This window comes from Otolemur garnettii, unplaced genomic scaffold (genome assembly GCF_000181295.1).
Source record: "Otolemur garnettii isolate 467f Iridium unplaced genomic scaffold, OtoGar3 scaffold00093, whole genome shotgun sequence".
Classification (NCBI taxonomy): domain Eukaryota; kingdom Metazoa; phylum Chordata; class Mammalia; order Primates; family Galagidae; genus Otolemur; species Otolemur garnettii.
The window spans coordinates 6,763,409-6,777,372 of NW_003852488.1; the positions used below are offsets into that span (position 1 = coordinate 6,763,409).

General features: G+C 41.4%; 1 protein-coding gene and 1 non-coding gene across 4 annotated transcripts in view; both read left to right on the top strand.

Annotated features, from left to right (window-relative positions):
- Positions 1-13,964, top strand: part of JADE1 (jade family PHD finger 1) — a 64,845-nt gene that overhangs the window by 16,150 nt on the left and 34,731 nt on the right. For all 3 annotated transcript variants that reach the window (XM_012808733.2, XM_023516567.1, XM_023516566.1), the window contains exon 2: positions 5,131-5,208. In XM_012808733.2, the coding sequence (XP_012664187.2) occupies positions 5,157-5,208 (52 nt within the window). In that variant the 5' untranslated portion in view covers positions 5,131-5,156. The remainder of the gene's footprint in view (positions 1-5,130; positions 5,209-13,964) is intronic.
- On the top strand, positions 11,733-11,837 carry LOC111727083. The gene has a single exon (XR_002774715.1). It is a non-coding gene; the product is annotated as a U6 spliceosomal RNA (small nuclear RNA).

Here is a 13,964-nt window from a genome sequence, read left to right on the forward strand (position 1 = left end):
AGTATCAGAATGTAAGTACTTGGAGTTCTTAATGGTAGATGACATTCAGTGGCTTCAAGCTGAGCCCCAGAAAAGAGGGATTAGGATAGGTAGGGAGGAAGGGGCAATAGGAAGAGGAATGCTTTTCAACCTTTTTTAAATCTCTCAGCACACTTGAAGTTAGACTTAAATTTATGCAGTGCACTTAAATTATGTTGAATGTTGTACTCAAATGAAAGAGTATATTTACTGTGCTTTGAACTTCTTTTGAAAGTAATTTAATGATCTTTAAAAATTTTTGTGGTACACCTAAGATCCTTTCATGGCACACCAATTGAAAATCATCTTTTAAGGAAGAGCATTAGCAGAGGCTGAGACTAAAGGGAAAGGAAATTTTCAGGACAGAAGGCCTTGCCTGGCAGAGGCAAGTTAGGCTTTAGGGCTTGCGAGGACAAATGATTGGGTAAAGTTGAGAGGAGGCAGAAAACGCCTGCGTTTCTGGCTATACAGTTTGAATGTAGACATATTTGCAGTGTGGAACAGAGGGGAAATTTTCATAGAGAGTTGCTTGATGAACTTGATTAAATCATAAGAATGATTGATTTGTTACAATAATTGGAAGTGGGAAGAAGGTGTAGGCCTGGAGAATGGAAGGGTGCTTAAAGATGTCTGGGTCACGTGGTTGAAGACTAAGCCCTCGGGGATCACAGGGAGACTTGAAAGGGTTTTATATTACGAATTGATAAGCCTTGGTAATTGGATATAAGGTAAGAAGGGATATATGTAAGTAAAGAAATGGGCAAATGGTAAGATGTGTCTGAAGATGCTACCTAGAGTAATATGCTAGTTTATAGGTTATGCTATATTTCAAAGTGCTTTGCCCCAAATGCACAGACTACCACACAGCTCAAAATCTCCCCTGACTATATACCTCCTGTGTTTCTGTAGAATTGAGTGCTTACTACTATCAAGCATGAACAATGCTGGATTCCTGTTGCTTACCTGTCTCAACTAGGCCAGAAGCTCCATGCGGTCAGGGACTGTAATTATCCTCCAGCACCTTTAGCACAGCTGCATTATATGCTGTTGTCTTCTTGCTGCTTTCTCTGAAGTGTTAGGAGTAGCCCTTTTAATTGATTCTTACCCTACTCCACCAGGATAGCAATCAGCCATTGCCCTGGAAGAGTTAGGACAGGTAAGATGTTGATTTTAATGGGGAAGATGTATGCAGCCTACAGCCGCTCTCTTGAAAATAGTAACATGTACTTTGATTTTCTGATACAGTAAGTAACCTGGGATGAGATAAATCTCCCTCCTGTCAAGGTTTGAGTATGTTAGAACCACAGAGAAGGGAACTGCCCAGCACTAATCCCCCTTACTGTGCTGGTGTCTCTGTAGAAGCAAAATACAGCATTCTCAACCTTCAGGGTCTTTGGGGGTGGATGAAAATGGAATTCATTATGAAGAAAGTACTATTTTTACTCTTCTTTTACTTGCATAGTTTTGCTTGAGCTAGTATTTAGGAGTATCATTCTGTTCTGGCCAGGGCTTGCATATTTCACTTTGTGACTGTTGAAGTGCTTTCTCATGTATTTGAAAGCTATATGCCTTTGAGTAAGGCATTTTAGTTCAAAAAGATTCTAACTAAATTCTTTAAGCTCTTCTATATAGGTAAATTTAAGTTGTCCAAATCAATGAAGGTGTAATAAACATTGTTTTCCTGTTTCCAAGTGGCAAGTGTTTTGTGTACTTTCTTAGCCTCTTATTTCTCAAAGGTCTCACATCGATCATGAGGGGGCAAACTGCATTCTTGCTGTTTTCCATCATCACACTGTTACTTTTAAGGAATTCCTCTTTATTATTTATTTTTTGAGAAGTCTTGCTGTGCTGGTTGGGCTAGAGTGCCACAGCCTCAGCCTGGCTTACAGCAGCAACCTTAGACTCCTGGGTTCAAGGGGTCATCTTGTCTCAGCCTCCCAAATAGCTAGGACCACAGGTTCCTGCCACAGTGCATGGCTGATTTTTCTATTTTTAGTAGTGATGAGTTCTTTCTGTTGCTCAGGCTGGTCTCAAACTCCTGAGCTCAAGCAATCCACCTGCCTCAGCCTCCTAGAGTGCTAGGATTACACCCAGCCAGGCCTAGGAATCCCTCTTTAGATAGACTTTTCTGGCTTTTTTGTGTGTGTATGCTCTTTTGTGACATAGGCTTTAGGCAGCTGAAGCAGTTGTTAGGAGTGATTGTCCTTTTGCCTTTCTCTTTGACCTCTTGTATCCCAAGGGGAGCAGGACCCTTTTAGAAGGTTGGAGGAGAGTCAGCAGTTGGTGTTTGGGACACACACAGGGCAAGGAAGACAATCATTTCAGGTAGGGAGTGGGCCACAGGTATTTGTCAGCCATTGACTGGAGTGGACCTGCCCCAGAGTTAGTTATAGATTGCTGGGTGTTAAAAGATATCGGTAAGTGGTTCTCTGCAGAAAGCAGGGTGGTTGGGTTTTAGGACCGTGACCTTGTCTACAGTATGAAGCCCTAGTCCACAAAGTGTCATTTAGGTAGCTCATGACCCAGATCAGGACTCATCTCCAAGATTGGTAATTAAATTGCTTTTGTTCTTGTAGTGGTTTTTGAAGAATCACTTGTTAAACAAAATCCCATTAGCTTTTAATTGGGTGAGTTTCTCAGGAAAAAAAATATACTACAATTACAGATAAGGGGCCTGAATGCTTGAGTGAGTCATGTAAGTCTGTTTCATAAATGGAACCAAACTGCTTTGTATTATAGGAAAAATTAACTTTCTTAGGTTTACTTAGTGGGGGGCCTATGAATTAAAATGGCAAAAGACAAATTTCAAGAGAAAAAGCATAAAAACTTTATCAATGTTTTTAAGTGCTGAGGGAGGGAACTTCATGGAAAAGAAGCATAAAAGCTTAAAAAGGGTTAGACCTCGGGGCTCTTGCCTTTTTTGATGGGAAGGCTGAGAGCTCCTCCGGTGTCTGTCAGTTGCCTTTAGCTCAAAATGACTCTTATAACACTTAATAACAAAGAGGTATATCTTAATTACCTCTAATAAAATATTTTCTACTTTTTGACTATTCTTTTACAGGTTCTTTTAGAGTGGAGCGTTGGTTTTTAATTTACTTTCTTGTAAAAGTAAGTAAATTAGTTCTAGTATAGTGGTTCACCACATTTTTCTCCACTATTTCCGTGTGCTGCACTTCCGTTGGAAACACATCACATGTTGGAATTACTGTGTGACACACTTCATTGGAAACTATTCCTGTGCGCCATACTGTTTTTTTTTTTTTTTTGAGACAGAGTCTCACTCTTGTCACTCTGGATAGAGTGCTGTGGCATCATAACTCACAGCATCTTCATACTCCTGGGTTGGAGCAGTCTGCTTGCCTCAGCCTCCAGAGTAGCTGGGACTATAGCTGCCCACCACAATGCCCTGCTAGTTTGTTTATTTTTAGTAGAGACAAGGTCTGGTCTCAAACTCATGAGATCAAGCAATCCACCCACCTTGGCCTCCCAGAGGATGACCTCCTCCCATCATGCTCAGCCTGTGCCACAACTACATTGGAAATACCACATGTTGAAATTCTTAGGAGGAGGTTGAGATGTACTTTTCTGAGGGGGTAGATGGATAGGGTACAGGCTACCATGCTTTCCTAACTTCAAACAGCTCGCCTCCCTCATTGGGAATAATTGACCGAGCAGTAAGATCAGGGCCTAAAAGATGTCAGGATGATCAATAATTTCAGTTTGAAAAAAGTTTTTGTGTTCAGAGAGCTGCCCCATGTGACTGTAACCATGAGATTATCTGTCTGACTAACCATTCTGTCTTAGTCCCCTGCCCTCTTTCCTAAATGGAAATCTTTCCCTTAATTGAAGGTAGTGCAAGGTTTTTCTTGCCACTGGCTACCTACCGGTTACTTGTACAAACTGATTTTCTTATTTTGGCTGGATTTGGTTCCATCTGTCCTGAAAGGAGCCTGGGAAATATTACTGGATTTGGAATTAGGAGCTCCACACCCACAATATGACCTCGTGGAAGTCATAGCTTAACCTTTCTTGCCTTTCCTACCGTGAAAGGGAAGAATGTGGAGCCCCGAATTATATGATGTCTATGGTTTCTTCCTGTTCCAGCTGTAAATTGCTGAGAGGTTGGAGATGGCTAGAGGGGACATACTTGCATTTCCATTACCCCATTTTTTTTTCTAGTGAATTGACTGCCACACTAGAACATTTTCTTTTTCCTTGGGTCCTCTGTGTTTTATTACAAAAATAGAATAAAAATATTGAATCCAAAATGATCCTAAAACATGCATCAATAAAAAACCTGAAAATTAGTAATGTAAAAAGTAATGTGCAAACTTGAAAACAGTTCATAAAGTGTTTTTCTTGACTTGCCAAGCTTAAATATAATTTAAACAAATAGAAAAATGAGATTTATTAACTTCATTTAATCCATGTTTTTAGAATTAAATTGTCAGTACTAATTGTAACAAGAACATAAACAAGTAAGATTTTCCGAAACCAATTTCACGGTTTTACCCAGGTGGCTACCCATCACATAACCTGTAAGGTCAAGAGATGGGTGAATTTATATACTCACAAGGCTCTGGACTCAAAACCTAGTGTGAGTTAAATATAACTCACATGGCAGTTAATTTGCTAGACTAGGTTATTTGGCTTTTAGGATTATTTTGACAAGTTTTGCTGAAAAGCATAATCCTGCCTAGTGCAGTGTACATACATATCCACACATTTAGGCACAGCCTCACCCTGCCACCCATACATGTATAGTGTGAATCTGCACAGTACAGTATTTCTTGCTGTGGATATTTTTCTGCAGTGCTCATTGCCAGTTCAGCTAGGCTCCCAGAGCAGTTGTAATAATGTCACAGGAACATAGAAAGAAACCTGGCACCTTTGGGAGCCCTACTGTACGTGACTGCTTCTCCCCACCCTCCTTTTTTAACCTGGTCTGTTAATGATTGCACCTAATTATGTATCTTTGGTCTTTCTACTGTTTACAATTCAAATGCTACTTAAAGCCTTTTGTTTGCTGTAAATCCTGGGCTGCCATCTGAAGCACAACTTGATGATTGTGTATTATCATCTTGGGTTAAGTGCTGTCTCATTGCTTTGCAGGCTGCCTGCTGTTTCCCGGGGAGATCATGAAACGAGGTCGCCTTCCCAGCAGCAGTGAGGATTCTGACGACAATGGCAGTAAGTCCTGCTTTGTTGTTCTTGGAGCCTACCAGGGGTTGGGTCAGTGTAAAAACATGATTTTTTAATGTAATGCTTTAACTAGCTAATGCTTTTTGCATATCAGGCAGGTCAGAGAAAGCCAGGGCCTGGAGAAACACATTTGAGTGTGATACTGCAGGTCTGTAACCAGATCTTACCGGGTAAGGTTGACTGCAGGCAGGCATTCCTAAGGCTTCCTGTTTGTTATCCAGGGATGAATAATCCAGTTCCAGAGTCACTGGTGTGTCGGGTTTTCCCAAACATCATTTATGATACTTCACAGTTGCTCTTTATGAAAAGAGAACTTAATTGAAGCCAGGTAATCATTAACTAGCTCAACTCCATGCTAGGGGGGGATTGAGGACTGCTTAGTGTAATGTGCAAATACTGAGTACAGGTACTTAATAGGTTTCAAGTCCCTGCTTTTCACTTGGTTTTAACATCACTGTATTTAATCCTCCTGCTGTCTCTATCTCAGCTCTCTGGCAACCTCATATTTTCACAGTGCAGCTGAGAACCAGAAGTTAGTTGACTTTTCAGGCAGTGAAAATAAATGTCACACAGTGTCTGTGTATTGAGAAGCTAACAGACTACTAAGGGAGGAGCTCTCCTTAGATGCAGAAAGGACTTTTGTACTTAGCACAGTCCCTGTGCTTTAGCTCATTAGCTTATGCTTTACATTACAAATTAAACTCAGGAAACCTTGAAAGAATGCTTGCTGTACTGTGCAGTGGGGAAGGAAGTGGGCCTGCTTTCAAGGAACTTGGCTTTAGACACATGTGAGAACACCTGATATGAAAGTCATTCGGGCAGTAATAGAGATCTCTTTGGTGTGCTGGAGAAATACATGTAGATTCGTATAAATTCAGAGGAGGGGAAGGGCCAGAGAAATGAGGAGATGAAAGTTGGCCAGATCCTAAAGGTTCAAATACTTTTTAGGCAAATAGAGTTCTTTTTGTTTTCTGGTCTGTAAGCTTTTTTTTTTTTTTTTGAAGTTTTTGCAGTTTTTGGCCAGGGCCGGGTTTGAACCTGCTACCTTTGGCATATGGGGCTGGTGCCCTACTCCTTGAGCCACAGGTGCCGCCCCTGGTCTGTAAGTTTTCAGTAGATTAAAAGCTGCACATTAGAAGGCAAGGCTTGGCTGCTTGCTGCAGGGACCATGCTGTCACAGGAACATGAGAAACAGATAAACTCAAATGTGGTGTTTTGGTTGGCACTTGGGTGCAGACATGGAGTAGTGGAAAGTAGAATTGGCAGTTTGGGGAAGGGTATCAGGTGTGAAGGGCTTGGGACCGAGAGTTAAGTAAGGACTTGAGACTTTTAGTGTAAGCAGTGAGAGCTCCAGAGGAGGAGTGAACTAGATGAAGGGGAAGTAGTAGGAGCTCAGAGAGAAGGGAGAGTTATTTTTATCTGAAGTTTACTACTGTTTTAGGCATTTTACTCTGAGTCAAGAAAGTGCTCTGATATTTCTTCTCTGTTCCGTGTGGTTCCTATCAAAGTGTCCTCATGACTTATAAGTACTAAATAAATGCTTGCTGCTTGCTTGAGTACACGATTTCGTCCTGCAATAGTTAAGGTTTTATCAATTACGTACACATACTAATAACGCCCAATAATAGGTTAAGAGTTGTTGGAGGGGAGGGGCATTGAGCAACAGGTGTATTATGTTTGCTCTTGATTGTTTTCATCACTGCCTGTCTTCCTTCTTGGGAGAACTGGGTTAGAAAAGTTTCTCCTGATATGTTTTCTCAAATTTAGAGTCTTCTCCTTTCTGGACCTGCACTGTCCCACAGGATGGAAATGTTCTAATCTAGTGCAACTGAGAAACTAGATTTTTATTTTTAAGAGATGGAATCTCACTGTGTCACCCAGGCTGGAGTGCATTGGCAAAGTCAACCTCCAGCTCTTGGGCTTAGGCAATTCTCTTGCCTCAGCCTCCAGAGTAGCTGGGACTACAGGTGCCCACCAGTAGCAGTTTGGCCGTGGTGGTTTGAACCCGCCACGCTCAGTATATGGGGCCAGCACCCTACTCACTGAGCCACAGGCACCGCCCAATTTTACTTAGTTTTAATAAATTTAAAAAGTCACACATGGCTAGTGGCCAGACGTTGCCTGCTTTAATCTATCTTAGTTTTCCAGAGGCTCCTATTAGCCCTGCCAAACGCCTTTCTTTGTGTTGGTCATCTTGGGATGTCATAAGAAGGTACCACAAACCTGGGTGATGTAAACCAATGGACATTTATTTTCCCATAGTTCTGGAGGCTGGATGTCTAAGATCCAGGTGTTGGGCAGTTTTGGTTTCTTCTGAGGCCTGTCTTGGTTTACAGGTGGCTTCTTATTGTATCCTCACATGATCTTTCCTCAGGCATTCCTGGAGTCTCTTTGTGGGACTAAATCTTCTCCAGTAAAGACACTACTCATACTGGATTAGGTCTCACCCCAATAGCCTCACTTTTGAGGCCCTATCTCTGAGTACAATCACATTCTGAGGTATTGGGAGGGAATTGGGAGTTAAGAGATAAAATTTAGTCCCTGGAAAATGAAATACTTCATCTAAGCTGGGTGCAATGGTTCATGCCTGTAATCCTAGCACTCTGGGAGACCGAGGCAGCTGGATTGCCTGAGCACACAGGTTCGAGACCAGCCTGAGCTAGAGAGAGACCTCAAGACCTCAACTCTAAAAATTGCCAGGCATTGTGGCGGGTACCTGTAGTCCCAGCTACTTGGGTGGCGAAGGCAAGAGAATCGCTTAAGCCTAAGAGTTTGAGGTTGCTGTGAGCTATGACATTATGGCACGCTACTGAGGGCAACAAAGTGAGACTCTGAAAAAAAAAAAAAGAAAAGAAGAAATAGTTCCTCTAAAAATGTATTTCCACCTAGAACTCTGGTTAGACTGGAAGGAGGAAAAGAGTATCCAAAGTCCCCACCAAAAGCTTGTCTATCAAAAGTCACATGTTTTGTGCTAACCTCCCTCAAGAAGCTGGGAGTAAATAAAGGTTATTGGCGGGTTAGCCTGGGGAGATTGCTTCATTCTATCCTAGCCCCAGGCTAAAGGTGACTACTGGTCAGGTGGTGGGAAGGATGGTAGTTACTAGTAGGTGGGAAGCTGGCCTTTAGTCACACAGTTGGCTCAGTGTAAAGTGTATGCTGATCCTTTATGGCTGTGCTGCCTGTCCAGGCTCATTGATTGCATAATTATGGTGGGTGATGATAGCTGTAAACTACCAGCTCTCATTAAGAACTCCTGGAGTGCTAGGCCACATAAATGTGAACATGTTCTTACCATGGAACACACCCCTTTCCATCTTCTCTGAGGGTGGCTAGTTCACAGTGTAGGCCTCTGTCACCAACCCACTTATTTGGAGCTGGTCCTTTTGTATACCTGGTGGCCTGGGGGTGGGGATGGGCATGCCTTCTGTTCCTGTATGCCAGTCCACAAAACAGAGCCCTACTTGGGTTAGCTTCCCATACCCTGCCCTCTGTCATTTGACCTGGGAATTTGAAAAGACCTGCTGTCAAGAAGGATGGTCTGTGCAGTGGTTACACCCCACTCTCCAGCCTGCAGGTCTCACAGAATTTTGGCAGCAGTTCCCAGCCCATGTCCAAGTGGAGGAGAGGCAGCTGTAGACGTCAGCATGGGGCCACAGCACCAGCCATAGCCATGACTGGGCCCTGCTGGCCTCTGCTCTGGAGTTCTTTGCATTGTTTTTTGGCCTGGTCCAGTGTGGTATTTACAGTTGGGGATGGATGGTGATTTTCTGTGCCAGGCTTAAGTCCTTATCCAGCTGCAGTCAAGAGTTGAAGCCTTTCTCCAGGTGCCCTGGAACCCCAGGCCTGCAATTGAATCGAGTAGGGAGTGTCTGTAATTGTTGTGCTCCTGGGACTAGGTGGCCCAGCCAGTCTCTGAAGTTTCACATTGTGCCAGGGTGTGTCCTATGGAAACAAGCCCTTGATTTTCTGCTTCCCAGGCCAGGATTTTTTGTCCTTAGAAGTTTTGGCACATACGGGTTCTACCAGCTGTTTTCAGTGTAGTTGACTTTTGAACAATTGGAGGGTTTGGGGTATTTTGTCCCTAGCCCCACTCCCCCACAGGATCAAATCTGCATATAACTTTGTCCCAAAACTTAACTATGAGTAATAGTCTGTGGTTAGACTGGAAGCCTTACTGTAAGATAACATAGTCAACTAACATATTTGGTATGTTATATTATTATATTCTTTATTTTTCTAATAAACTAGAGAAAAGAAATAAAATCAAAAGGAAGAGAAAAAATGTCCATTAAGTGGAAGTGGGTCATCATAAAGGTCTTTCTTTGTCTTTGTTGTCTTTATATTGAGTAGGCTGAGGAAGAAGAGGGATTGATCTTTCTGTCCCAGGAGTGGCAGAAGCAGAAGAAAGTCCACATACAAGTTCTGAGTGGCTCTGCGCAGTTTAAACCCTTGTTGTTTGAGTACCAGCTGTATTTCTAAAATTTAAAGGAGATTCATTTTATCTTCAGTAAACCTGCAGAGGCTAATTAAAACATCAAATGCCCTTTCTTTTAGCATGAATTATATATTAGTAGTTATTTCATGCCAATTAATAGTTCTGATCAGTATTCTTATATATATATTTTTTCCTATAAAGGTAAGGCAAGAATTAAATAGTACTTAATGAATACTATTCAGTTGGCACTTCCTCCTCCCCTAACCTGAAGTCTTTGGCTAGGGTAAATTATCCAAATGCAAATGGCATTTTTGTTTTTCTTGTTGTTTTTATAGTCAGTGCCTCTCACAGATCCAGAAGGAAATTGGTTCCATTCTTTCCTTCACAAAGAATGATAGAAGTGTACTGATAAGTTTTTCCTGAAGCTGTGAAGCTGGGCTTCTTGTTCCTGTCTGACTTCCTCAATTTCAGGGCTCAATTGGCTTCCCTGTGGGAAGAAGGCCTGGAGCCAGGCATCCTGTGGTCCCTCCCTGGTCTCCCAGTTTCCACGCCTGTGTTCAGCTGGAAGTATTTCTGTCTTCCCAGTTATTGGCGCTGGGTGCTGTCCCTTCCCATCTGACTGATAATGAATGGGCCGAAAGGAGAACAGACTGAAATCCAAACTTACTAATTTTCCCAGTTGGTAATACTTTGGACTTGGAGCTCAGCAGGAGTGTTGGGTGACTATGATACGTTTGTGCCTCAGTTGGTTGAAGGCCCACGTGTATTTTGGGAAATGTTGAAACATTTCCGGGCCAGCCCTTTGAGTGTATATATGATGCCTTTGTTTCTTGGAAGGTAGAAGTGAGTGGGGGCGTAGAGATTAGGTGTACTGGAGTAAAAGAGCTTTGGTAGGGGTAGTTATATTAGATATTTTTCTATCAGGCAGTTAGAGCAAATGGCCATTAATCAGATTAAATTTGCATCATTTCAGGTGTGAATTAATGCAGCATTGTTTTACTTGTACAAGGATAGTTGAACCTTTATGTAATGCACAGGTGTGTGGGTCAGGTCTGTACACTCTTGCTGTGACAGTGGATTGCTGGACTCTATGTGCTGGTTATAAGCATCTTACTTTGTTAAACTGGTTTAACAGTACTAAAGGCAGATACCAGCATATTTATTATTTAGTGTCCAGAAGCAGTGTCTGAGATACAAGACGGTCACTATTTGATTGGTGTGTGGCGAGATTCTTTCCATAGTTTGCATTTTGTGGTGGTGTGAACACCAGGACCACTATTCCTCCTAATTTCTGAACCTTTCATGCACGGCACAGCATGAGATGCTTACCACATACAAGCTACCAAATGTGGAAGGTGTGTGCACTAGGTATTAGATTTACTCTTGAGGTTTTCCCTTATTTTAGATCTAGGGCAAGATAGCATGCATGGTTATTTTTAATATTTCAAAGGGAAGTGTTTGAGATGTCTGTGTAATAGTATCAGAAAGAACATTAGACATGGGTGTTCATGGGGCTGCGATCTATAAGCCTTTTATAACTTAGTATTAACCCAAAGGTTCTGTTTTTATAGAAGTTTGAGACGCTCAAAAAAAATGTTTTTTTCTACTCAGTTGTTTTCATTGTTTAAGATAGTTAAAACAGAATTATTTGGTGGTTAGGGCGTCAGCCACATATACTGGGGCTGGTGGGTTTGAACCTGGCCTGGACCTGCCAAATAACAATGACAACTACAACAAAAAAATAGTTGGTGTTGTGGCAGGCGCCTGTAATTCCAGCTACTTGGGAGGCTGAGGCAAGAGAATCATTTAAGCCCAACAGTTTGAGATTGCTGTGAGCTGTGACGCCACAGCACAGCACTCTACTGAGGGTAACATAGTGAGACTGTGTCTCAAGAAAAAAAGAATTACTATTCATACACTGTCAAGAATTTTAAGTCACTTATGTTTGTCACCAGAGTGGATTTAACTTTAGGTAATATCTTACCTTGTGAGTGACAATAAACTAATTTTAAACATTATTACTAAATTTTTAGGGTTCCCAACACCTCTCCTGAAAGTAAAAAGAAAATAAAACAATGTTGGCTTCGGCAGCACATATACTGAAATTGGAACAGTACAGAGAAGATTAGCATGGCCCCTGCGCAAGGATGACACGCAAATTTGTGAAGCATTCCATATTTTTTTTTTTTAAAAAAAAGAAAGACAATAAAACAGTTTTACTTGTTAAATATAAGCATTTTGGAAACAAAATGTGAACCAGCTCAGTGTTTATCTTTTCTTTTTTTTAAATGCTCTACTCTGGCTTGGGAATGACTTTACTCAGGATAATCTTAGCACACAGTTTTACAGTTTTTAACTAGTGGCTGCTGTTTTTTTACAGCATAAATTCCTGTCTTCCTGGCTTTTTGGTGTTTGAAATAATTTCATTTATGGTTTGGTACCTGCCTTCCCCTCAAAAACTTGCTAAAAAGTGTTTGTAATGTAACTTTTTCCATTAAAAAGGAATGTGAATTATTTTTGTTTTGATAATGTTCTAGGAGCTTCCTGACTGCCTGGGAGGAGAACATGGTTTTAGGGATGGGTGTAGATATAGCAGGGTCAAGACGCTTGGCACCTGCAGCCTGTCTGTGTACATGTGGGTGCAGTCCAGGCAAGGAGCAGCCGCCCTACCAATCTATCTTCAAATGTATTATAACTTTGTTTTCCTTGACCTTATTTTGCTTGAGCTCAAAAAACAGGAGCATATTCTCCGTACCTGACATCTTTTTTTTTTTTTTTTTTTTTTTTTTTCCAATTTTTTGAGACAGAGTCTCGTGGATTGCCGTGGTGTCACAGCAACCCCCAACTCCTGGGCATAGGCAATTCTCTTGCCTCAGTCTCCCGAGTACCTGGGATTACAGGCGCCCGCCACAGCACCCGGCTATTTTATTATAGCAGTTTGGCCGGGGCTGGGTTTGAACCCTCCACTTCTGGTATATGGGGCCGGGTACCCTACTCCTTGAGCCACAGGCACCGCCCAACAATAACAATTTTTAAGATAAGAAAAGTTTTTATCTCCTTTTCAAAAAAAAAAAAAATGCTGATTTAGAATCTCCTGTAGGCACAGCACAGACTTAGCTATATGTCATAAATTCTGTGTCTTGTGTTAATGGGTCTGGGCAAGAAAATCAGAGGAAGAAATCACCAGCAACAAACACTTCCTACTGAAATGCAGAGTAGTTTTCTCGGATCTCACCTGGTCGGCAGAAAATTCTAGATTTGATACAAACCCACCTGTATAAAGTAGAAAATTGTTTTTTTCCTTTGCTGTTAATGGATGATATCTCAGTGACAATTTTTGATAGCTTTACTGAGGGAAAATTGACATGCAGTAAGCCCCACATATTTAAAGTGTACATATATGTATGTGTGCACACACATGTTAGCCAGGCATGGTGATGTAGGCCTATGGTCTCAGCTACTTGGGAGGCCGAGGCAAGAGGATTGCTTGAGTCTAGGAATTTGAGGTTGCAGTGAGCTGTGATCACGCCACTATATTCCAACCTGGGTGACAGAGTGAGACCTTAACAAAATGGAAGCATATACCTTGATACATTTTGATGATGAAATCATCAGTAGCAAGTTCATCCTTCCTTCCCATTTTTCTCCGACAATAGATCTACTTTTCTGCCACTATAGATTAATTTGTATTTTCAGAGTATATATAAATTGAATAATATAGAATGTACTTTTTTTGGGATCTGGCTTTCATGTAACATTATTTCAACATTCATTCATGTTCCACATATCAATAATTCTTTCCTTTTTATTCTTGGATAATGTTCCATTGTATAGATGTACCACAGTTGATTCATTGACAGTCTGTTGGTGGGTGTTTGTTATTTTTTGTTTCTGGCTTTCATGAATAATCTGCTAAGAACATTCCTTATGCCAGTGATAATACACATTTAGCTTTTTCCTCAATCTTTCCTTTTCTGCAAATGAGTTTAACGGGATTAACTTTCTTTTCCTCTTCTACTTTATATCAATATTAGATAAATTAAGAGGAAGAGGCACAAACTATTTTGGGGTGGACCAGAGTTCTTATTGGTTAATTTTTGGATACCAAATTTGAAGAGTCTTTGGGTATCTATTCATAAAAGCAAATATGAGGCCAGGCATGGTGACTTATGACTGTTATCCTAGCACTCTAGGAGGCTGAGGCAGGAGGATTGTTTGAAGCCAGTTTGACCAAGAGTGATACTGCCTCTTTTTTTTTTTTTTTGAGACAGAGCCTTCATGTGAGCCCCATATCGGATTGTCACTTACC